This window comes from Propithecus coquereli, unplaced genomic scaffold, assembly GCF_000956105.1.
Source record: "Propithecus coquereli isolate 6110/MARCELLA unplaced genomic scaffold, Pcoq_1.0 Scaffold9, whole genome shotgun sequence".
NCBI lineage: Eukaryota > Metazoa > Chordata > Mammalia > Primates > Indriidae > Propithecus > Propithecus coquereli.
This window is the reverse complement of record NW_012155284.1, coordinates 9,106,411-9,133,015: the sequence shown is the minus strand read 5'-3', so window position 1 is coordinate 9,133,015 and position 26,605 is coordinate 9,106,411. Positions and strand designations below refer to the sequence as shown.

General features: G+C 43.5%; 1 protein-coding gene across 1 annotated transcript; it reads left to right on the top strand.

The window, feature by feature from the left end:
• The first annotated feature begins 6,122 nt into the window (after positions 1-6,122).
• Positions 6,123-7,103, top strand: TMEM174 (transmembrane protein 174). The gene is made up of 2 exons (XM_012664560.1): positions 6,123-6,789; positions 6,992-7,103. Exons 1-2 carry the CDS (start codon positions 6,164-6,166, stop codon positions 7,095-7,097), a joined length of 732 nt encoding a protein of 243 aa, XP_012520014.1. The 5' UTR covers positions 6,123-6,163; the 3' UTR covers positions 7,098-7,103.
• Positions 7,104-26,605: the final 19,502 nt, after the last annotated feature.

The following is a 26,605-nucleotide window of genomic DNA, read 5'->3' as shown; positions in this document are numbered from 1 at the left end:
CATGAAAGTACGAAGCGATGTCCCAGAGAATCCTTGAGTTCTAAATGTGGTCCTTCCTATTCCCAGTATGTAGCAGCAACCCCATTTCCTCTTGGCAATGAAGATCTATTATCCCAGCCAGAAAATCAAGCCCTTCTTTGCTTGCTGGTTCAGTGGCATGAGGAGCTCAAAATGGACAAGTGGCAGCCTCAATCTCCTATTGCTGTGTCCCTTGGTGGAGCAAGACTAAGACCTCCTAGGTCAGAGTTGAAGGAGAGCTAGAAAAAATAATGTAACTAGATTATTCGGTATAATAGTGAGTGGAATCACTCCTACATCCTCTCCTGGATTTCTAGACCCATTGATTCTGACAGTGAAAGAAAGAACACCGTATATTAGTTGCTGGTTCAAATCACATACTCTGTCCTTCAAGATGGAATCATATCTAAGGTGGATGCTGTGGAATATGGTTCAGAGCTTCTTAGGACTGAGGCATTCATTCCCCCATACCAGAGGCCTGCTGATAGTTCACAGCTACACTCCTCTCTGGGCATTGCCTTCAGCCGGAAGGGAGCCAGCTTGACCAAGGGGGCAGCCTATATCCAGTGACTAGGTGGTAAGGGGACACAAAGGCCTGGCACCCGAGCCTCAACTTGGAACAATTTTAAGCAGCATCCAAGCTCCAGAACAACCTGAGCAATCTGCTGAGGCCTCTGTTGCAACCGCATTGTAGCTCAACCTCTCCCTTTGCCCAATTCTGCTACCCTCACTCCCATTAGGCATGTTTCCTAGAGCACTCCCCAATCCATCCACTGCATTCAAATCACCTTCTCAGATTCTATTTCTAGGGAGCCCACCTAAGACACTATCCATTCAGAGTGATACATCCTCACAGTAAGCCATTCCACCACTCTATTGGGCTACCTGCTTCTGGATGATGGGGTATGTAGTTAGAGCAGTGAATTTTATGAGCATGGGACCATTGCTGTACTTCTTTTGCTGTGAACTAAGTTCTTTGGTCAGAAGCAATGTGGTGCAGAATACCATCATGGTGAATAAGGCATTTTCTGTGTTCATGTATGATGGTGCTGGTAGAGGCATTAAAGGCAGAGAAGGAAAATCCATATCGGAGTATGTCTTTAGTTGCATAAAGACAAATTACCACCCCCTCCTTAATGGAAGGAGTCCAGTGCAATCAAGTTGCCATCAGGTATTTGGCTGCTATCTTCAGGGAATACTGCCACATGGAGGGCTTGGCATCTCTGCTTTTGGTAAGGTAGGTATCCAATAGTGATGGTAGGCAGATTGGCTACCGTTTTCCTGAGCTCGTGCATAGACTTCATCCCTTTCATCATAGTAGCTTTGTATTAATGCGTGGGCTCATTGAACAAACGCCAGGAAGTCTGGGGAGAAGACTTCCAGATATCCATGGGACACACCAGGTTGCTCACCTCACTAAAGAGCACCTCCTCCATGGCTGATGACCTTGTGTTCATATGGAACATAACTACCTCTGCACTCTGCGCCCACTTCGAGACAGCCTTATGCCTCTTCACCAGACCTCCTGCTACTAACATTCCAATCTTGTTCCTTCTAAGTCCTTGAAGCCCAGCCACACATTCCAGCACTGCCTATGAATCCATGTGGATATGTATTTCTGGCCTCTCTCAGCTCAAAGTGGACAACCAAATATGCTGTTTGAAGTTCTGCTTGCTAGTATCTCTATTTTATTCTATTTCCAGTGTCTTTCAGGGATGTAGCTGGTGTTACAATGCTGCAGCGGTCCACTTGTATGCAGAATAACGTACACACTAGGCTTGAGTTCTTTTCCTCCTTAGTCAGCTAGTCAGGAACTCCACATTAGACCATAGGTTTGGGTTGTTGGAGAACACACAATGCAGCAAGAGTAAGTGTAAGGGTCTGAGCCACCTGTTTTTGTAGTTGCTTGTAATTCTGGAGCTGCTTATTCCCATGTTCTTAAATGTCATTTCCATTTAATGATGAATCACCTCTGTGCAGGCACAAACTTGTGGTTTTGTGGGTCAGATATACCCAGTTCGTGATGGGCAGCTCAGGGATCGCTCAGTGTCCCATGGTGAAGCACTTGGTCTCTGCCAGGGCCCAGCAACAAATCATGAGCTGTTTCTCAAAAGGAGAATAGCTACCTGCAGAAGGCAGCGTGGCTTTCCTCTAAAACCCTATAGGCCTGTCCTGTGATTCTCCTATGTGTGCTTGTTGGAGGCTCTACATAGTATCACGATTTACCATAAACACTTTAAGTATCATTGTGTATTAGGGTTCTCCAGAGAAACAGAACCATGGAATATAGATATATAGATATAGAAAGACATTTATTTAAATTTTGTTTGATTTTTGGTGATTCATCCCTGCAAATATAAGATACGAGATTCTTGTAGGACCACCATGGAAAAGCTGGTTCTCTGACCATGACGTGAACTGAAAGTTTAAAGACCTGAGCTTGTTGTTTTTCTTTTTGTAAGTATTTCAGGGCCCTCAGTCCATCCATTCCATCCCACAGTCCTTGCAGTCCATGATTACTGTCATAATGATTAACTGTAGCGGCCAATATGTCCCCAAAGCACCTGCTCCGCTAGGCACTTCACAGCCTACCACAGGAGATACTCTTATTAATTTTGATGCCACTTCATGCCATAGGTTACTAATATCCCATTTTTCATTGCTAAAAGAGCTCAGGATTGTATTCATGACTAAGAATATGACCACACCAACTCCAGAATCTTTGTAGATCTGTTCCCTAACCCCATGGTTAATACCACATATCAGTCAGGGTCCAGTTAGGGAAACAGAAACCATATCAGTTCTTTTAATAGAGAAGATTTGATACAGGAAATTAGTTAAACGGGTATTGGAGGACTAAAAAGGCCAAAAGCGACCACGGAGGTAACTCAGAGATAGCAAATACAAGCTGGGGGATCAAGGGGAAGAGGTCGGGATTCTATTAGAGTGCAGAAGCTTGGAGAAGGGCCTCTACGGAACTGGGATCTAGCTCTCTGTGGAGAAAATATCACTCAGCTGGTGTGACATCTCAGGGGCTTAGATAAAGAACCTCTGAGGAGGGGCACCAGCTGGCTGGTGCTGGTTTCTCTGAAGGGGCACAGTGAGGCCGATTGGGGGTTGGTGTTTGGAAACTGGAATGAACTCTTACTGCCAGGATGAAGAATTGTTGCTGGAATGACACTGGCAATAACAGCAGGCAGAATAGGAAACAGTAACTGCTTTCCCCTTCCTCCCACCTTCCCGGCTCCCTGTAGCATCCCCTACTGGCAGAGCCCAGCCGGAGCCAGCTGGCAAAGGCAAAGTGTACCTTGCCATGTCTCACCCAAAGCAGGGTACAGAACGGTAGGTTTGGAGCTGAGTTGCAATAGCTTAATAACCAGCATAGTTTTCTTGACTGTAACCTGGTTGTTAAAAGGATGAAATGATACTATGTATATTAAATGTTTAGAATGGTGCCTCCTCTGTAGTAAGTGTCCAAAAAATGTTGGCTCTTTTTTCCCCTACATCAATTGAGATTGCGTGTTTGTTTGTTTTCCTTCATTCTGTTAATGTGGTGCATCATATAGATGGATTTTTTGTATGTTGAACCATTTTTGCATTCTAGGAATAAATCCCACTTGGACACGATGTATAATCCTTTCTTTTTTCTGTCTTTGTTTCTTTGTCTGTCTGTCTTTTTTTCTTTTAGAGCCAGCAACTCGCTTTGTTGCCTAGGTTGGAGTGCAGTGCTGTGACCACAGCTCACTGCAGCCTCAAACCCCTAGGCTCAAGAGATACTCCCCACTCAGCCTCCAGAGTAGCTGGGACTACAGGCATGCTCGCCACCACACCCAGCTAGTATAATCCTTTTAACGTGATGTTGAATGCAGTTTAAGGTTTTTTTTTTTTTAATAGCTATTTACTGTATAGACAGAGTTGGAAATTTTGGAGGAAGCAGCTGAGTCAAGATGACCTTAAAAGTGCCACCAGGGAACTTCCTGACCTTTCTGCTCTGAGAGCCATTCCAGTTTTGCATTCTTGGGTGTTTACTGGACGACCTCTCTCCCCTGCTCTCTCAGTTCCTGGTGACTCTCTTAATTGTAAATGAATGTAGCTAAAGACAAATGGGAAACATTTGTGATTTAGAAGAACAGTTTTGAGAGCCTAGCTTTTTTCTAAATGTTAGGGATTGTTTTGACTGTTAATTTAGGGGTTAAGAGCCTGAAAAGAATGTCAGGATAGCTGAGCACATATTTATGGTTGAAGAGAAAGCTGGCTTTCCTGCATCTCTGATCTAGCTCAGCGGGAAAAGGGCAGCCGGTTCCTACAGCAAGGAACTCCAGCCCTACTGCTGAGGGCACAGCCTGGAGGGCACCTCAGGGGTCACCTGCCTGCTTTCTCATCTGTTTGGCAATGAAGTAGATTACAGCCTTGTCCTGTAGCAGGGAGAGGCATTGTGGTAGGGAAAATGTCTCTTGGTCTTCTAGAAGCATTTGGGATTAAGTTGGGGTAGGATTTCCTAAGATTCCAATCACCTGGGGCCCTTAACCCTCTCCCTTGGATATGTTGGTTCTGTTGGTCTGAGTTAGAAGCTCAGATTCTGCCCTTTTAAAAGGTGGCTCAGGTACCTTTTATCATCAAGGGAAGTTTGGGAAGCCAAGCCTTGGAGCAAGAGAGCAGCTCTCTCAGTTCTAGAAAAGGGAGCTGATATAATATTTAACTACTGCAGAGAAACATCTGCTTGGATAAAATCTGTCTAGGAAAAAAAAGAAGGCTATAGTTACTATTGTGTGGAGGAGGAAATTTGTGAGGCTATTTGGAAGCTCTATAGTGATGAATGACAGATAATGTCATTGAAGATCAAACTATCTTCTCTAAATCAGCTTGGGTTTGGTTGCAAAACAGAGCAGCTGTTTGTTTTACCTTGGAGACCAGGAACTGTGTGGCCACCACAGAGAGTGGGTTTAAAGCCTGTGTCCAGGCAAACCAGGTCACACCTGATGCTTATTCAACCTTTGCCAGTGATGTGGTGCATAGAAAGCTTTCCTATGGCATCTTTCCTCTCCCAAGCTAGAATTACTCCCCAAATGCAGAAAGCAAAAGGTACATGCGCTGGCCAGAAAAGACAGGACCTCAAAGCTTTTCGAGAACTGCTATTAAAGTTTAAGTCATCACAGCGAGGGACTCCCGACATGGATAGGAACACACACAGTCAAGAAATAAGTCTCCACTTATTTCTAATGAGCTGATCCAGCAGGAAAGTTAGGTCAGGCTGTCGAGCACATGGTGGATACGTCAAGGGCCACCTTCCCTTTAGAGGCCCTGGAGGTAGCTCTGCCACTTCTACAAAGCTGGTTTTGGTAGGACAAAAACAGGGCCTTAGAGTAGTGCCATAAATCTGTGGTCCCCAACCCCTGGCCCATGGACAGGTACCGGTCTTGTGGCCATTAGGAACAGGGCCCACAGCAGGAGGCGAGTGCTGGGCCAGCCAGTGAAGCTTCATCTGTATTTACAGCCATTCCCCATCGCTTGCATCACTGCATAAGCTCCGCCTCCTGTCAGAGCAGCAGCAGAGCTCAAACCCTACTGTAAACTCTGCATGCAGGGATCTAGGTTGTGCGGTCCTTATGAGAATCTAATGCCTGATGATCTGAGGTGGAGCTGAGGCGGTGATGCTAGTGCTGGGGAGTGGCTGCAAATACACATTATCATTAGCAGAGAGGTCTGACTGCACAATAAATGTAATGCGCCTGAATCATCCTGAAACCATCCCCCCTGCTGCCCCATCCGTGGAAAGATTGTCTTCCATGAAACCGGTCCCCGGTGCTAAAAGGGTTGGGGGCTGCTGCCTTAAATGACTATAGAAAAGCATTTCCTAGAATAAGGGGGAGTCAGTAAGGAATATTTGAATGAGTGAATGAATGAATGGGACTTAGACAGTTTGTCATTGGCTTGCAAAACAGATTTCCACTTGTTGACTATATATGAGAAAACTTCAGGCTTCACTTCTCAGACCTTTATGCTTCTAAACAAAGTTCAGCCCTCTGCCTGTTACACTCTGTTAACCACAGAAGCCCTGAGTTCTGCTATAACTAACCCAGACCTGCGATTCCTCGGCCCTCACAATCCCTTCCCCTCTAAGAAGCCAGCACTTGCGTGCGGAGCAATGGAGCAGGGCAGCAGCCGCCTGGAGGACTTCCCTATCAATGTGTTTTCTGTCACTCCTTACACACCCAGTACCGCTGACATCCAGGTGTCTGATGACGACAAGGCGGGGGCCACCTTGCTCTTCTCAGGCATCTTTCTGGGACTGGTGGGGATCACGTTCACCGTCATGGGCTGGATCAAATACCAAGGTGTCTCCCACTTTGAATGGACCCAGCTCCTTGGGCCCATCCTGCTGTCAGTCGGGGTGACGTTCATCCTGATTGCTGTGTGCAAGTTCAAAATGCTCTCCTGCCAGTTGTGCAAAGAAAGTGAGGAAAGGGGCCTGGACTCGGAACAGACACCGGGAGGACAATCGTTTGTTTTCACTGGCATCAACCAGCCCATCACCTTCCACGGGGCCACTGTGGTGCAGTATATCCCTCCTCCTTATGGTTCTCAAGAGCCGCTGGGGATGAACACTCGCTACCTGCAGCCCGTGGTGAGCCCCTGTGGTCTCATACCTTCTGGAGGGGCAGTGGCCGCCACGCTGAGTCCTCCTCAGTACTATACCATCTACCCTCAAGGGAACGCCGCGTTTGTGGATGACGAGGACTGCCCTTCTTTCCCGGATGGTGGGAATGGCAGGTATGCTGTGTGTGTGTGTGTGTGTGTGTGTGTGTGTGTGTGTGTGGAGGGGGTGCACCCCTTCTAGCTGCCAGTCACCATCTGTGGCTGTGTGTGGTCTATAAGCAAGGCGGTGGGGGAATGTGAATCTCTGCTGGGCCTGTTGCCTGGGACGGTGGCGCTTTGGGCTGTAACACATCTGTGTTTTCTGCTCACGTTTCAGGCCCAGCCCTGATGCTGATCAGCTGCAAGAGTCACAGCTGGAAGAGGAGGCCTGTGCCAGCTTCGCTCCTCCCCCCTATGAGGAAATATACTCCCTCCGTGGCTAGTGACTAATGCCAAGGGAGCAAACGTTTAAGTCATTGTTACCTGATAACCTGGAGTTCTATACTGTGACCTTTCAAAGTTAGGCAGCAGAGCGGCCCAGGCAGCCTGGGGGGAAGGGAGGGTGTCTCGGATTGGTAAAAATTAGGCTGGGCTGGGGAAATTCTCCTCTGGTACAGTTTCAACTTCCCTCAGGTAAGAAATCTCCTGTGTAAGGTCCAGGAGCAGGAATTTCACCTGTTTATCCTCCACCCACTTCCTTCCCTACAGGAAGGCACTGGGTTCTCAATTCTAACTTCAGGCTGGGCACTGTGGCTTATGCCTGTAATCCCAGCACTTTAGGAGTCTGAGGTGGGAGAATCTCTTTGAGGCCAGGAGTTTGAGACCAGCCTGGGCGACATAGTGAGACCCTGTCTCTACCAAAAAAAAAAAAAAATCTAACTCCAGCAGCTAAGGGAAAAATCACTACTTCTGAGACTTTGGGAGTCTGCACAGGGGTGAGAGTGAAGGTGGGAAGGAAGCAGGAAGACAAAACAGGTTCCACTGCAGGTTTCTCAGTGGCTGTCCTTGGCCCCACCGTAGACTCAAACATCCCAAACTACTTGGTTGCCATCGGGTCTCTCTTGAGAACTCTGGGTATCTTTAAGGCTGCAAATAAATAAATACAATGAAATAAAATAAAGAATGTGTCCTGTTAGAGTACTATTGGATAGCTGGCTAAATTATACACAATAAATAATAATGGGATAACGATATGAATAAATCCTTAAGTTGTCACTGAGTTACAGTGACTGTTGGCGGCTGCCGTTCTCTTTTGCATGGCTGAAGCTTGATGTGTGATGTGCACGGGGCTGGGGGGGTGGGGCTCTTGGTGCTCCCAGGCTGGGGCTGTGCTGGGCATGAACTAACTGGGCCCATGGTCCACAGAACACAGGCACTTCCCCGATCACCCTTAGGTCCACCGAGTTAGACGGAGCAGAGCTGCTTGTCAACACCTGGGAAATCATGAATGATGAAAGCAATCTTTACAGTTAAGACAAGCTCACCTTATTTATAAAAAAAGCTTTGGTGTCTTTAATTTCCCTGAATGTGGATTGTGCAATAAACAGTTGGAGCAGACTCATGGACTTTCAAAGAGACAGTTTAAAATCATTAGGTTTTAAAAGAAAATATTTTCTTTAGGCTACAAAGGGAAGGCCACTCATGGTAAGGGTGATGTATCCCAAGAGAAGACATGGGATTTAGCGATTCTTTAACGTTTTGGTACCATGTTTGCATATGGAGTGATTTTTATCCATTTTTATCAGAAGTTTGTAGTTTTCCAAGGATATGCGTGAAATAAGCTTGGTGTATTATTGTTGTGATTTATATTATGTTTTAGGGACAAAACTTTGTTATATTCGTTTTCATGTTTGATGCTAGAAGGTGATGGGTAAATATGATTCAGTTTACAGAAACTAGCTTTATTTTATTTTATTTTATTTTTATTTCAGCATATTATGGGGGTACAGATGATTAGGTTACCTATGATGCCCTTGGCCCTCCTCCCCCCCAAGTCCCAGCTTCAAGTGTGTCCATCCCCCGGGAGGTGCGCATTGCACTCATTGTTTGTGCATATGCTGGTGGCTTTATATTCAAGCTGTCCTGAGACCCTGAGCTCCTTGCTGATGTGGACTGGCAAATGAAACTTTGGGTCCCTCACGCCTTTTCCTCCCCATCCCCACCCACTCACCATTTTATATTCATGGGTTTGGGCTACAATGAACAGAAATGTAGCTTAAAGAGAAAGAGATGTCAGGAAGGGCTCTGAGTGCGGAAGCTGGGGAGGGCAGGACAGCCAGTTTGTCCTGCTCCAAGGACGTTCCTATCCCAATGTTCCAAGTCAGAGAAAAAGCGCTAGCATAGAGGCGTTGTATGCTTCCAAAGACAGTGATTCAGGGCCAATGGCTTCAGGAGCTCAAGGTGCGAGTGCGGCCTGCAATAGTCAGGAGTCAGAAAATGGGAATTTGTTCTCTCATTCAACATCTATTTAGTGAGCATCTACTTGTGTCGGGGCCGGGGCCATCAAGTGGGAATATAACTGAAAAACAAAAGGAACAAAAGAGCAAATACGGCTCTGCCCTCACAGAACTTCTATTAATAGTTGAGAGGGGGAAACACATACTGATTCGTTATCTGCATTAATTGTCTACTAATTATTCTGGTACCAGTGAGGGGTCCTGGAGCTCTAAGAGGGATTCGTACTCCTCAAAGTTCACAAAGCTCGCTTGGGGAAGTGAAGGCGGGGCCATCGCCTCACGTAACCCCAGGGAGTACTGTTCTCAGGGACAGCCAAGCCACTGGTGCCTATCGACCTGTGAAGACTGTGCTGGGAGCTAAAGGGACAGTAGCCATCTACTAGGCAAAGATGAGAGGGCAGCTCTCTTGGGAGGGGGGCCTGGCAAAGCCCCATGGGGGAGGCAGCACTGGGAGGCATCTTGCAGGCCATGTACATTGTATTTCCCTACAGCTACGCCCCTCAAGCAGAGCTGATTTCTAGTACTGAAGAAATTACACCCATCAGCTTTCTTGCTTTGAGATCACCCACTACGCTCTCTTTATTTCTTTGTTTGAAGTTCAGGGGCCAGCATGATGGGAAGCCAGTGAGTGGCTCCTGGACCCCTACCACCAACCGGGTCCCTACTCAGTCTCTCTGACCAGCAAGGACACACATTCCTCACAGAGTTTCTGGTTTGTTTGTCCAGATATTTGTCTTTTTTTTTTTCTTTCTTTTTTTTGAGGCAGGGGTCTTGCTTTGTTACCTGGACATGAGGGCAGTGGCATGATCAGAGCTCACAGCAACCTCAGACTCCTTGGCTCAAGCGATCCTCCTGCTTCAGCCTCTTGAGTAGCTGGGAATACAGATGTGCACCACCACGCCCAGCTGAGTTTTCTACTTTTTGTAGAGACAGGGTCTCCCTGTGTTGCTCAAGCTGGTCTTGAACCCCTGACCTCAAGTGATTCCCACCTCGCCCTCCCAAAGTGCCACGATAACAGGCACGAGCCACCGCACTGGTCCAGATTTTGCCTTTGTCATTCTCTCACTCTCTGTCTTATCGAGGTGAAGAATGGAAGAATGGATGGGGGTAGTGAGTGGGTCTCCTGGCTCTGCTCTCTCCCCTTAGATTATTAGTGGAGGAAGAACCCCTGGCTCTGGGCAGGTACCTGAAGATTCGGTGTCTGGGCCAGAACCTACAAGACCTTGTCAACCTTGTCAGTCTTGTAAAATATTGTGGGCTTTGTCTGAAGAGCAATTAGGATGTCGTGCAAGTATGTTCAGTGAGGGGGGAGCTGTGATCAGATTCTGAACACTCACTGGTTAGGACAAGACCCCAAAGACGTATACAGATATAATATTAACCTTGCTGGCCAAGTTCAGAGCGAAGTGACCAGAACCCCGTGAGCCATCCCCACCCTCTCCTCCACCCTCAGCCTCAGTGGGGCTGTGTGGGTGGGCACACTTAGGAGACCTACACAGATTTCAAAGTAAAGCTAAAGGTCTTGTTAGTTAAAGGAAACAGGTTTCTTAATAACTTATTATCTGGAAACATCTCCTGGGAGCCAATGTGGGCTGGGCCTTTTGGCTCAAGAGACTGATAACAGCTGATGATTTTGCTGGAGCAGAAGAAAAGGGATTATTCAGGTTTGAGAAATGGGTCCAGATGCCAAGGGGAAGAAACTTTCACAAGCTCTTAGGGCTTTTTCTTTTTCCCCTTTGAGCCATCAGAAAGAAGGCGGATGTCTAGTGCAGAGAGGTTCTACATTTCACTGCCTTCTGGGAAGCGCCTTTCCGAGGTGGAGCTTCCCAGGGATCCCACTCCCCTCCCCTTTTGCTCCACTGAGCCAGGTGTGGGTCTAAGTTTCAAGTTCACCACGTGGCTCTCTGCTACAAAACCAGCCCTTTAAATATTCTTCTCGATTTTTTTCAGTACAGTATAAAAACAAAGCCTCTCATTTGTGAAGAGTTGGCCTTGGGTGTCTGCTTTCAGCTTCAGACCTTTGGGGCTCATCTCGGCCTTGTTTACTGTTGGCTGGGGGAGTAGGATTGCACCGAAGCCGAACACTGCTGGGGGGCTGGTCCCACAAACACAAGCTCTTCACAAAAACCCAGAGCTGGACCCTTCTCACCATCCTAGAGAGAGATGTCCCCCACACGTCAAAGAGGCTGGTGTGGTCTAGATCTCGGGCAGTCCCCGCCCGCCTGCCACCATCTGCACTCTCTGGAGAGGCTGCAGCTCATGTAGCACTCACCAAAGTGCCTCATTTGGGGCTCTTGATGCCAGCAGTGCTCAGCTTCTGTTGAATAACAAATGTGATATGAATACATGAAAACATTTTCAAAGAGATGATAAAGAGCCATTCTGGCTTGTTAGCTGTTTTGCTGCTTCTACGTTATGAAAAATTTCAAACCAATATAGGAGTAGAGACAGTAGTACACACACGCCTTGTCTTATCATGCTTTCTTTATTGTGCTTTCTGGATACTGCATTTTTTTAACAAATTGAATGTTTGTGGCAAACCTGTATCAAGCAAGTCCATCAGCGTCATTTTTTCCAACAGCATGTGCTCAATTCTTGTCTCTAGGTCACATTTTGGTAATTTTTGCAATATTTCAAACTTTTTCATTATTATTATTTCTGTTATGGTGATTTATGACCGGTGATCTTTGATGTAACTATTGTAATTGTTTTGGGGCGCTATGAACCGTGCCTATATAAGACGGCGAACTTAGTTGATAAATGTCTGTGTTCTGACTGCTCCACCAACTGGTCCTTCTCTTGGGCCTCCTATTCCCTGAGACACGAGAATATTGACATTAGGCCTATTAATAACCCTGCAATGGCCTCTAAGTGTTCAAGTGAAAGGAAGAGTCTTATGTGTCTCACTTTGAATCAAAAGCTAGAAATGATCAAGCTAGTGAGGAAGGCATGTTGAAAGCTGAGACAGGTGGAAAGCTAGGCCTCTTGCTCCAAACAGTTAGCCAAGTTGTGAATGCAAAGGAAAGGTTCTTGAGGGAAATTAGAAGTGCTATTCCAGTGAACACACGAATGGTAAGAAAGCAAAAAAGTCTTATTGCTGGTATGGGGAAAATCTGAGTGTTCTGGATAGAAGATCAAACCGGCCACCACATTCCCTTAAGCCAAAGCCTAATCCAGAGCAAGACCCCGACTCTCTTCAATTCTGTGAAGGCTGAAGAGACGTGAGGAAGCTGCAGAAGAAAAGTTTGAAGCCAGCAGGTGTTGGTTCATGAGGTTTAGGGAAAGAAGCCATCTCGGTAACATAAAAGTACAATTTGAAGCAGCGAGTGCTGATGTAGAAGCTGCAGCAAGTTATCCAGATCTGGCTAAGATCATTGATATCGGTGGCTACACTAAACAACAGATTTTCAATGTAAACAAAACAGCTTTCTATTGGAAGACGATGTCATCTAGGACTTTCATTAGCTAGTGAGAAGTCAATGTCTGGCTTCAAAGCTTCAACGGACAGACTGACTCTTTTTAGAGGCTAATACAGCTGGTGACTTTAAGTTGAAGCCAATTCTCATTTACTGTCCCAAAAATTGTAGGACCTTTGAGAATTATGCTAAATCTAATCTACTCTGCCTGTGCTCTGTAAATGGAACAACAATGCCTGAATGACAGCACATCTGTTTACATCACGGTTTACTGAATATTATAAGCCCAGTGTTGAAACCTACTGCTCAGAAAAAAAGATTCCTTTCAAAATGTCCTGCTCATTGACAATGCACCTAAGTCACCCAAGAGCTCTGATGGAGATGTACAAGGAGATTAATGTTGTTTTCACACCTGCTAACACAATATCCATTCTGCAGCCCATGGATCAAAGGAGTAATTTCAACTTTCAAGTCTTATTTTTTAAGAAATACATTTCATAAAGCTATAGCTTCCATAAATAGTGATTCTTCTGGTGAATCTGCGCAAAGTAAATTGAAAACCTTCTGGAAAGGATTCACTGTTCTAGATGCTATTAAGAACATTTGTGGGCCAGGTGTGGTGGCTGGCTGGGTGAGGTGGCTCACACCTGTAATCCTAGCACTTTGGGAGGCCAAGGCGGAAGGATCACTTGAGATCAGGAGTTTGGGACCAGCCTGAGCAAGAGCAAGACCCCATCTCTACAAAAAATGGATAAGTTAGCCAGGCATGATGCTGGACACCCATAGTCCCAGCCACTCAAGAGGTTGTGGTAGGGGGATCCCTTGAGCCCAGGAATTTGAGGTTGCAGTGAGCTATAAACATGCCACTGCACTGCACCCTGGGTGACAGAGTGAGACCTTGTCTCAAAAACACAAAACAAAACAAAGAATATTTGTGATTCATGGGATGAGAGCAAAACCTCAACATTAACAGTAGTTTGGAAGAAGTTGATTCCAACCCCCGTGGATGACTTGGAGGGGTTCAAGACTTCAGTGAGGGAAGTCACTGCAGATGTAGTAGAAATAGCAAGAGAACTAGAAGTGAAACCTAAAGATGTGACTGAACTGCTACAATCTCATGACAAAACTTGAATGGATAAGGAATCGCTTATTACGGACAAGCAAAGAAGGTGGTTCTTTTTTTTTTTTTTATCTTTTTAAACATTTTAGATTTGGGGAGTACAAGTTGAATTCTGTTACATGTATATATTGTATAGTGGTGAAGTCTGGGCTTTTAGTGTACCCATCACCCAAATAGTGTACGTTGTACCCCATAGGTAATTTTTTATCTCTCACTCCCCTCACTTGCCCCTCTTTCAAGTCTCCAATCTTCATTATACCATTTTATGTGTCCTTGTTAGCCATAGTTTAGCTCCCACTTATAAGACAGAACATGAAGCATTTGTTTTTCTGTTCCTGAGTTACTTCGCTTAGGATATTGGCCTCCAGTTCCATCCAAGTTGCTACAAAAGACATCATTTCACTCTTTTTTATAGCTGAGTAGCACTCCATGGGGTGTGTGTATGTATATATATACACATATATATGTGCACACACACCACATTTTCTTTATCCACTCATCAGTTGATGAACACTTAGGCTGATTCCGTATCTTTGTGATTGTGAATTATGCTGCAATAAACATACGAGTGCAGCTATCTTTTTGATATAATGATTTCTTTTCCTTTGCATAGATATCCAGTAGTGGAATTGCTGGATTGAATGGTAGATTTAATTTTAGTTCTTTGGGAAATCTCCACACCCATCTCCATACAGGTTGTACTAATTTACATTCCCACCAACAATGTATAAGTAAGTGTTCCCTTTTCACTGTATCTGCATCAACATCTATTGTTTTTTGACTTTTTAATAATGGCCTTTCTGACTGGAGTAAAATAGTATCTCATTGTGGTTTTAATTAGTGATATTGAACATTTTTTCATGTTTGTTAGCTGAAGATGGTTCCTGGAGATGAACTCTACTCCTGGTGAAGATGCTGTGAACATTGTTGGAATGACAAGAAAGAATTTAGAATATTTCATAAACTTAGTTGATAAAGCAGTGACAGGGTTTGAAAGGATTGACTTTAATTTTGAAAGAAGTTCTACTGTGAGTAAAACGCTATCAAACAGCATCACATGCTACAGAGAAATCTTTCCTGAAAGGAAAATTCAATTCATGTGGCAAACCTCATTGTTGTCTTATTTTAAGAAATTGTCATAGCAACCATGGGCAAAAAGACAGGACTCACTAAAGGATCAGATGATTGTTAGCATTTTTTTTAGCAATAAAATATTTTTAAGTTAAGGTATACACATTGTTTTTTTAGACACAATGTTGCATACTTAGTAGACTAAAGTACAGTGTAGACATAACTTTTATATGTACCCGCTTTATTGTGATATTTGCTTTATTGCTGTGGTCTGGAACTGGCCCCACGATATCTCCAAGGTGTGCCTGTATGTGAAACCCTATGCAGCCATCATCCAACTTCAGTGATCATCAACCCATGGCCAGTCTTGTTTCATTTCTACCTCCACTCACAATTTTCCAACTATACTTTTTAAAAGCAAATCCAAGCCCTCATATCATTTTATCCTAAAATATCTTGTTGTATACCTTTAAAAGATAAAGACTTAAAAAATTTAGAACACCATTATTACACCTAAAAAATTTATAATGATTTCTTTTTTTTTTTTTTTTTTTGAGACAGAGTCTCACTGTGTTGCCTGGGCTAGAGTGCTGTGGCCTCATCCTAGCTCACAGCAACCTCAAACTCCTGGGCTCAAGGGATCCTCCTGCCTCAGCCTCCTGAGTAGCTGGGACTAAAGACATGTGCCACCATGCCCAGCTAATTTTTTCTATATATTTTTAGTTGTCCAATTAATTTCTTTCTATTTTTAGTAGAGACGGGGTCTCTCTCTTGCTCAGGCTGGTTTCGAACTCCTGAGCTCAAACAATCCGCCCACCTCGGCCTCCCAGAGTGCTAGGATTATAGGCGTGAGCCACCGCGCCCGGCCAATAATGATTTCTTAATGTCATCAAATATCTAGCCAGTGTTTAAATTTCCCCAATTTTCTCTCTCTCTCTTTCTCTATTTTATTTTTTCTTTTTTGGTTTGAATCAAGATCCAAACAGGATTAGTATTTCGCTAAATGCATCCTAAATTTCTAGCTGTTTCATACTACATTTTGGGAGGCAGACAGTTGGCAAACTATTCATGGCAGCAGATTAATAATTATTAAATTTCACTTTCCAAACAAAAATGTTTTTCAAGACTTTTTTCCTTCTTTGTCAGCTCCTTGAAACTCTAGTACTTCCCTGGAATTAGAAATTTATTTTTTTCTACTTTTAGCATACTATTAGAGATTTTTCTAAACAAAGGCCTAGAAAAAAATAATACATGAAAAGAGAAAGAGATCTTTAAATGACTGTTTAGTTCAGAATTATCTGTTGCAGAATAATTTCAAGAGTATCAGAAAACCTTGACAATCTTCAACATTTTTGGCTTGGACGGTAAAGCTTTTCAGAAAAAAATTTGTTTTTTCCTTCAGGGACCGTAAAGACCCGTTTGAACATTTCAAAAGCTGGAACCAGAGTCTCCTCTTTAAGAAATACGAGAGCAAATTCTCTTGCTCTACATTAAAATATTACCTGGTTTAGTTTAACTGTCAGAGGTTATGACTGTGGGCCTTTTACCACCGAGTTCTCAATTTTTTTTGAATTAAAGATGAATATATTTTCTTCTTTTGAAGGTGGATATGTATTAATGTGTGTGCGCGCATGTATTCGCCTACACTTTCTTATTATAGCATGTGATTTATGGATTTCTTGCCCACTTACAACTTGTAAATCATCAAGAGTTTTATGCCCCCAGCAGTCAGCAGTAGTTATAAAATCCACAGAGAGCTGCACTAAATACACCTTTACTGGATGGCTCTTAAGGCATTGATGACAAATCCGAAAGCGAACACAACTCCACCAGAATGACTTTGACTCACCTCCAGGAAACCGCAAAGATCTCAGATAGGGAATTTTGTTTGTCTTGAGCTTTTAAGAAGATTAATTACCAGATGAACTGGTAAGGAAATCAATTTTATAGATTCCAGAAGTGTTCCTATAATAAAGAATTCGCCCTCTGTCACAAAACCTACACACATGTAAATCATAGACACAAACAAATACGTGTTCTGGAATCTGTGCTTATAGACAAGGTGTAAGAAGACAGAAATTTTCCTGTTCTGACCCTCCCATTCATTAGTTTAAAAGAACAAATTTAAAAGGGAGCATATATGTATATATATATATATTTGTGTTTGTATTATATATACTCATTTTTTCAAATATATGGACTATCTCTCAAAAAATACATAAGAATTGGTAATAATTATTTCTGGGGTGGAGGTTAGAAGACTCATTTTTCACTTTATGGTAATTAATGAATTTTCTTACCGTGTTTATGTATTATTGTTCATAAAATTCTTTTTAGAATAAAGGAGGAAGAGAAGGAAATGATCTCTCTCCATGTACTTCTACTGTTAATCTCATCTCCTTGAGTCCTAGAGTGAGTAATTTTCATTGCATTGTTGCTTATATATATAACAGGTAAACACACAAGACACACAGCTACAAATGTGATATGTATACATCCATCTATGTGGACCCAAATACATTGTAATATGAATAATACTTTTTTTGGTAGAGATGGGGTCTTGCTTTGTTGCACAGGCTGGTCTCAAACTCCTGGGCTCAAGTGATTCTCCCTCCTCAGCCTCCCAAAGTGCTGAGATTACAGGTGTGAGCCACCACGCCTGGTCTGAATAACACTGATACATGGACACATATACACAAAACCTCTGGAGAGGGAACAGAGCTGTCATGTATATGAAAGATTGTTGACATACACCTGTTGCTAAAGTCCTCGGCTGGTTAATGGTCAGCATAACAGCAGCACACACGGAGCGCCACCAAATCACCACAGGGGTCTGTCTCCCCAAGCCGGCCCGCTCTGCCACACCTTGTAAACCGTTTAGGGCAGGCGGTAATTCACTTCCAGAGGAGCCAACACCTTTGTACTTAGAGAGGTGAAACTGAGAGTAACTAAGTAAGCTGGTTCCTCAGTGGAAGGAGGAGCTGCAGGATTAAGTCTGCACAGTCTCCCTGTGGGAGAGGGCCTTCTGGAACGCCCTGGTGCTCCTCTCCACACTAGTCGTTCCTTCTTCCTGGAGGGACTGGAACTCTTAGAGAATCTGAGGAGAGCTCTGGTCCCTCCCCAGAGCTCTCTAGCGCCTCCCCACAATTTCGGGGCTCTCTGAATCACAAAGAACTCTTGTGAAACCTCTTCTCCAAAAAGTGATGTCAACCTGTGACATTATCCACAACCTGTGACTTTATCCATCATTTGAGACTGGTGAGTCTCACATTTCCTTTTCTACTCCCCAAAAGGAAACTCATTTTCTGGGCCTAAAAGACTGGCTTTCCTTTTAAGTGCCTGTAGTAGAGAATTCTATTTGTATACCCAGCCTCTATTCACTTATTCAGTAGTTAACAAAGTGTAGCCCGCAGGTCCCTGGGACTCCTTGAGACTTTTTTTTTGCAGGGGGCAGTGTTCTGCAAGGTCAAACTAATTAAATAATTCTAAAACATTATTTACCTTTCTATTATGTGGACATTTGCAGTGATGTTGGAAAAGCAATAGTGAGTCCAACTGTTGGTACCTTAGCACCAATCAAAGCAATAGCACCAAGGTAGACTGAAAAACCTACACCCCTAAAAGATATCAGGTCCTAATCTGTAGAACTTGTAAATGTTACCTTACTTGGAAAAAGAGTCTTTGCAGATGTGATTAATTTAAGGAGAAGGGGAGATTATTGTGGATCATCTGGGTGGGTCTTTAATGCAACCACATGTAACCTTATAAGAAGGAGACAGAAGGAGATTTAACAGACAACAGGAGAGAAGACCATGTGAAGACAGAGGCAGAGATTGGAGTGATGCAGCCACAAGCCAAGGAATGCCAGCAGCCACCAGAGGCCAGAAGAGGCAAGGAACACACTCTCTCCTAGAGTCTCCAGAGGGACCGTGGCCCTGCCAACACCTCGACTTCAGACTTCTGACCTCCAGAATTGTGAGAGAATAAATTTCTGGTCTTTTAAGCCACCCGGTTTGTAGTGATTTTTAACAGTAGCCATTAGTATAGGAAACCAATACAAGCACCAAACTGTCTAGCATATGTTCTTTGCTGCCAAACACTCACAGCAAAAAAATAAATAAATAAAAAATTAAAGTTGTCAGTTGCACTTTAAAATACCCTACTGAAGCAGTAAAAATTATTGATTTTATTAAATCTCAACCCTCGAGTACATCTTTTTAATAGCCTGTGTGACAAAGCGGGAAGTACACGTAACACACTTCCGCTACGTGCACAGCTGTGAAGGTTACTTGGAGCGAAAGCAGTTCTGGGATTGAGTTTCTAGCTGAACTAGGTGTGTTTTCATGGAACACCATTTTTGCTTGAAAGAATGACTGACAGATGCACCATAGTTATCCAGATGTGTGTATTTGGCAGACATTTCCTCAAAACTAAACAAAGTAACCCTGCCACTTCAAGAGAAATAACTGATAGTATGAGTTGCCAATGATAGTATTCAACTTTTCAAGTGAAAATTAGAATTTTTGAAAACTTATATATGTCATTGTGAGCTTGACAACTTCCAAAAAGTGGACTTTTCTTTTCAGATCAGTAGTAATGTTTAAAAATGTGATTTAAAAAAAAATATTACATAATGAAATGTGTCAACATTGGAAAGATCTACATAACTCAGGGAATGAATATTTTCTACATGACTATTAGGTAATATCATGTGTGGGTAAAAGTCCATGCAATGTGCAAGATAGACGAATGGATTTTAGTGTGACGAAGTAAAAAATATTTATTGATATGGTTTCAGATTCCACATTGCAATCAATCTTTAAATAACTACCACATGAATTTTGGTGTGGTATCAAAGAAAAATATCCACAATTACCTGAAAAAGCTTTTAAAACACTTTTATATTTGCTAACTACATATCTCCATGAGCCCAGATTTTCTTCATAAAATATAAACAAAATGACATATTGCAACAGATTAAATGCAGAAGCAGATGTAAGAGTCTGGCTATTTCCTGTTAAGTCAAACTCTTCTCTCTCTCTCTCTCTCTCTCTCTCTCTCTCTCTCTCTGCTTTGGAAAATATATGTTAATTAACATGTAAAGGGCTTATAATTGTAATTTTTAAATGAATAAACAAATATTTTCTATTTTTTGGCATTAATTTCTAATATGGCAAATACTAATAGATAAATAAATAAAAGCTCTTTGGGGTCCTCAATAATTTGTAAGGGTCTAAAGGGTTTCCAAGACCAAAAAGGTTGAGAACTGCTATCCTATGGATGGGGGGCATCCTTATTGCTGTCCTTATTGGAGGTGGTGGCAGCAACGTGCCCAGTTAAAAGATTACATTTCCCGGATGCCTTTGCAGCTAAGTTTGGCCATGTGATAAGTTCTAGCTAATCAGATGTCAGCAGAAGTTTTTGAAAGTGGCTTCCTGGAAGCCTACTTGGAGATCAGACAGCTGGGGAAATCCCTTTTTTTTGACTTCCTGCTTTTCCTCATTCTCGAAGAGTACAGCTTGTATGTGACTGCAGAAGCCCAGGAGACCCCTTGAACCATGAGATGACCTTGAGGATAGAGGCTACTTGATACCAAGATGGAGCAAAAAGATTTAAAAAAAAAAAAAAAGTCTGAGTCCCCAATGGCTGTGATGCTGCCTGATTCTCTACTCCAGGCTTCTTTTAAATGAGAGAGAAATAAACTTTTAAATCTTGCTTAAGCCACTGTTATTCTGATTTTTTTGTTACATGTAGCAGAACCTAATCCTATTGTTTCCTTTAAACGTGACCATGTGCAAGACCAACCACAAAGGACCTGACTTTATATGGATTATATAACTATTTCTTATGTATTTTTTAGATGGGGTTCTATTCCCATGTCAACAATGTCTTAATGTGTGATGCTGAAAAAACAGTATTCTTCAGGATTAGCGTTCTAGGCACTCAGAGCTATTGGCAGGCAGTGAGCCAGGCTCGGGGCATATGTGCCCTCAGGGCCCTGTGGGCCATGGAGGGAATCGCCTCTCTCCAGCACCCAGCATTGCCTTCACACATTAGCCGTGGGCCCCACCATAGGATAACAGGCTATTCTCAGTATGGAGATACAAGCAAACAACTTTGTCACTTAGCTGGTGTTTCTGGGGCAGAACTTAAAATTTTCTTGAGTAAATTTCATTGTCACCCATCCTCTGTGAACCAGAATGGCCCAAATAAACAAAAGGCTTCCCTCTCCTGAATTTTGATGGGTTGACATCTCTAATGTCCCTGATTAGCTATGTCAGTTGTTGAATGTTGAGTGCTCTCTCATGCTACTATTATCAATAGTGTAACTGGCTGAATTTGCAAGTATTGTTGCAGGAAGTCAACAAACCTTGTCCATGGAGCCACCCGATAACTAAAACCCTCCAAGCAAACACACTTTCTGTGGAAAATCAGCCGATCTTTTCTCTTCTGTTGCACAAAATCTGTTACCATTGACTGCGTGGGGGGTAGATGAAGGAGAGATACCCAAAAGCTTCACTCACAAAGGCTTGACAGATTCTGTAAGGGGCAACATCTTTGGAATAAACAAATCTCTACCACACTCCTTGGATTTAGGATGGATTCAGGCCAAACCTGAATATTGCACAGTCTGGTGAGGATTAAACATGGTAACATGTGGTGATCAAAAACTGTGCAAACTCAGCAGAGCTGTATGAATGTCAGCTCTAGTTATTAACTCGTGCTCTCCTGATAGGGAAAGAAGTACAAGTATAGACTGAATTAAAATATTGGCTCTGCCACTTATTGGCTGGGTGACTTTAGGGAAGTTGCTTAACCTTACTGAACACAAGAAATAATTATGTACACCTTTTCAAATAATGCTCTTCACTCTAGCAGATGAACTAACATGAGCAAAAATGTGCTAACATAGTTTGAGAAATGACTTTTTTATTTTTTATCAATGTTACCCTAACATAATATATCATTTAGGATTATACTTGTTTTCATGTAACTAAAACCCACAGATAATTTTAACTTAAACAAGATGAATTTATTTCTCTGTCACATATAAGAAGTCTGGTGGCAGGTATTACGGGGCTGGTCCCTGTGTCATCAGCCACCCAGGCTCCAACGTTTCTGCTTTGTCATCTTCATTCAGCATGTGGTTTTCCTCTTCAAAGTCATTCATGGTCCAAGATGGCTGCTGAAACTCCAATATTATGTCCATATTCTAAGCAGAAGGAAGGAGAAACAGATAAAAAGGGGCACACTTCACATCGATTCAACTCTCTTAAAGAAAGCCTTCCTGTGCTTGTTTGTGTATGAATCTATATTCAAAACAAGACAAAACAAAACAAAAAAGAAAACCTTCCTGGAATTTCAGTACTACCACTTCTGCCTCACTGATCAGAATTTGGTCACATGGCCACACCAAGCTGCAAAGGAGTCTGGGAAATGTAGTCTTTTTTGTTGCTGTTGTTCTCTTATAAAGGGAAAAGGATAGAATAGGTATTGGGGGCAATAAGCAGCTGCTTACATACTTATTTCTCAATCTCCCCTGCCCCCCACCTTCTCTTTTCAGTCTGGTTTCAAATATCTGCTCAAGAATTTGGAACTTTAAAAAAAAAAAAAAAAGATTTGTTTGGAATCCCTCTACTGAACCAAAAATATTAACTTAGAAATGCCAAGTATAAATACACATGCCAGATGCAAGATTTTGGCCAAAGAAGTTTGACTTGTAATTTTAGAAGGACAGATGCACTTATCAGCAGGAAAGCGTCAAGGAGCTACAGAGCATCTAAGTTGAAAAATAGCCAAGTTTTGACTAAATCCTGATACCAAGGACTTGTTTGTGTCACATATTTGTCTCATTTGGCTGTATTTTTGTGGGATATTTGGTCTCCCTCATCTTCCCATTTGAAGGATGTTAGTCGTTTATGGAAACAGTGACATTAAATTCATATGGCAGGATTTGATTGTATTGACATATGCAAAATAAAGTACGTTCATTCCAGAGGCTATGATTTAATAAGTTTGAATTTTCCAGAATTTAATTTGCTCCCTGAGTTTTGGGGGTGAAGAGGGGAAGAGTGGGAAGCCAGACACCTTTGGGAGCTGCCATGACTTCTTTGGGGTATTAGAGCTATATTTGGTGCAATTAAGTTGCTAATTCAGTAAAAAACTACACAGTTCCCTTGTGGCCTGAGAGAATAAAATGCAGCTGCTAAAGGTGGCTGATTTACAAGCAGGGAATGACCAAGGTACCAGGGGAAATGAGCCAGATTCTTCTGAGAGCTTAAATCACTCTCTCAGTCAGGCGATCAAAACAGCATGCTCACCCTGGGCAGAGCACCAGAGTTGGGCAGTCTCCAAAACTAGACTTGAAAAAATTCCCAGTTTTCAGCAGGATTAGACCCCTACCTCTTCCTCATTCCTCAGAAGGATGCAGGAAGTGTAAGCGATTCCTCAAAGGATCGGGATTCAGTGCCTACACTCTCCTCAACTCCAATCCCAACCCAAGGGAAAATATGACATAAAAGTCAGAGAAGTATGTATTTAGTCTGTGATTTCTCCTATTAGCAAGTTCAGGTCATTGGGGATTGTGTCAGACCAGTTGGGGTGGGCAGGGACAATCTGAGGGGCTCTGGAGGTTATACACCACACATCCTCAGTGGGTGCCGTTCACACATAGTCTAATGCAGTGGCTCTCAAACATGGCTGCACATTAAAATCACCTGGGCAGCTTAAAAAAAATCCCAAACCAGGCCAATTAAATCAGACTATCTGGAGGAAGGACCAAGACATCAATAATGTTTAAAGTCCCCCCAGAGGTTTCCAACTTGCAGCCAAATTTAAGACCCAATGGTCTGATCCATGTAGATGTTGATGTGAATGGCACCCCTTGTGATTGTACTGGGTATGATCTGTGCAGACATGTCATGGCGCTGGGTTGGGGTGGAGAGGCAGAGTTGGCAGAGGACCATAGGGTGATGAGTATGCCTTTCAGAAAGAAAATAAGTCAAAAGGAAACCTAAACATTGGGCCTCAAACCAACATCCTGTGACTAGGGCTGCCTGAAGACTGGGTAAAAAATAAAGGCGTTGTGTGATTTGGGGTTCCTGAACAGTTACATGATCCCAAGTTTTTCTCCTCTTAATCTGCTCTAGTTCCTAAGCTTCATTTCTTGGATATTTTCTAAGGTATGTAGTTCATGCAATTAAAAGAGCAACCCACAAACACTCAAGCATCACTTTAGAATTTGCAAAGCAGTTTTGCAATATCCATTATCATCACCAGGTTGCACGACTCTCAAAAATCTATGCCCCCAGTCTGTGGAGTCAATTTCCTTTCCCTCTCAGGTCCAGATGCCATTAGAACAGGAGGATTGGTTTCTCGGGGGCTTCTACACAAAGGTTTTCCATCTGTGGTGTCTGCCGTGAATTTTTTTTTCTTTAAATTTGTAATTCCTATGGGAAGACTTAGAGGATGAGTATAAGGTGAAATTAGCACTTGTGATGTTGGCCTCATCCTGGCCAGACTTCACCCAGGTCAAATGGTCCTGCTGATCCCACCAAAGGCCCAGAGTTTGGCACAAGGGAGACATTCTATGATACTTTGTGGAGCACAGAGGTGAATTATGTGTTGGGGGTGGGGAACCTGCGGCCTGAAGGCTACTTGTGGCCTTTTGACTGAATCCAAATTTTACAGAACAAATCCTTTTATTAAAAGGGGTGTGGCAGAGAAAGAGGAAGTTTTTCTTGTCTCCTTTGGTGCTTAAAAAAGAAAATCTTGAAATCAGAAGGCCGCAGGTTCCCTACTCCTGCCACCCCTGAAGCTTCTTCTGGCCTCAGCCCGCCCTCAGCCTTGGCAAAGTCAGTAGTCAAAGAAGCCTCCCTGGTGGGCGAGGTGGCTCATGCCTGTAATCCTAGCACTTTGGGAGGCCGAGGAGAGAGGATCGCTTGAGCCCAGGAGTTGGAGGTTGCACTGAGCTATGATGACGCCACTGAACTCTACCCAGGGCAGCAGAGTGAGATTCTGTCTCAAAAATAAAAAAAAAAAGAGGCCTCCCTAACAGTCCCGGTGGGCCAGCATGCAGGGCCAAGGTCACAGTCTTGGTCCTCAGTGGCCTCACACTCACCTGCAGTTACCAGGCCTCTGGCCCACATCCGGTAGAGCAGAGCAGGCAAGAGCTGACTCCTTCTAGCCAAAGGAGTTGGCCCCTTGTTGGCTGAGCAATTTTGAGGGCATCCCTGGAGACTGTCACACCTCTGTCTCCTTGATCTGTCAAGTGGGGTTAATAGTCCCAGCCTCTTAATGTTGCTGTGAGGCACAGGCCTGGAGCCCTGGGAGGAGCTCCATAAATGGTGGTGTTGGTATGATAGAAGACTGTGGTCTCCCATCTCTGATTTTACTGCCTTCACCAGTGAAAACCAGCAGAGGGAGCCTGGTCACTCTCCTGTACCCCCAGGAACCTGATCTGATGGGCCCTCTAACACGGGGCCATGATGTGCACTTCATGGATCCAGTTGTAACTAACACTTTTGGTAGAACACATTCAAACTGTAAGGTTCTTGTTCAGTCTTTTTCTTTAAGGACATAGAATGGTGGCTCAGAAAGTAGGTTCTGGAGTCAAAATGGGCACAAATTCTTGCTCTACCACTTTGTTATAGCCCTGGGCAAGGTTCTTGCCCTCCCTAAAGTCTCAGTGTCCACATCTGTGAGATGGAGTTAGCACCACTACTCATGGCACAGGTTTATTGGGAGAATCAAAGGCTATAATGACTAGAACATAATTAGCATCTGACAAAAAATAGCTGATACTGTTGGCGTCCTATTTACGTCTCCCCTCTCTGTGAGCTGGGCTTAAAGGCTCTCTCGTAGCCCATGGCTTCCCATGGCAGATTCAGCCAACTTCAGCTCCACTCAACTCCAAGGACCCCCCGAAAGCCCCATTTTCCAGGAGTTTCCATTCCAAAGTGTCCCCACTTGATAGAAATTCCTTACCTCCAAAAAGAGTTCTTGCTTCTGTTTTGATAGCCATTCATGGAATTATTCTAACATTTGATCACTTTTCCTCTCTCTTCTTCTCCCATTGTCCCTGCAGGCAGGACATGTCCTGTTTCGGCAGGGCCAATATCTCTGCATCAATTCACTGTACCATTTCTCCCAAATGTGCCACCCCACAGCTTGCCAGACTGCTCCACCCAAAACACAGGGCTTGGGAGGGGTGACCCGCACAAGCTGGGAACTCCTAACCCTAATAATAACTCACACCCTGTGGGATGAACTATTTTGTGTCTATTCATGGCCCCAACCCCACCCACATCAATCTGACATCACTGTTTCCATAGCAAATAACAATCTTCAAATGGAATAAAGCAGGAGCTGAAAGTCCCACAGAATGCAGCCAAATGAGACAAACGTGTTCCTTACACAGCGGATACAATGGTGTGGTGCAGCGCAAGCCTGCGTATTTATTTATGTTCCAGATGACTTCCATGTCTCAACCCGTGCTTCCTCCACCAACAAGGAATGAGAAAAGCCTGCAACTATGAAAACTTGATGAGGCACCACAACATCACATATCCTATGGGAGTTTGTATTTATATATATAGACATGACTCTTACTGTAAAGACTTCTTAGCACAACCCTGCATCCAGAGCATGTGTTCATCCTCGCCACTTCAGAGTATTTGGACTTTAGTTTTCTATGGAATTTACAGTAGAGCCTGGAGTCTTGCTCTCATCCACTGTCTGCAGCCCTCACTTAGAGCACAGGATGGGCTTCTCTGAGTGGCCGCTTGCATGTGGACTGACATATTGACTATGAGCTACTTAGGGCCAGGGGCCCTGTGTTATAACAAATACCTTGACTTTCCAGAATCCAGCACAGGGTTGTACACAAA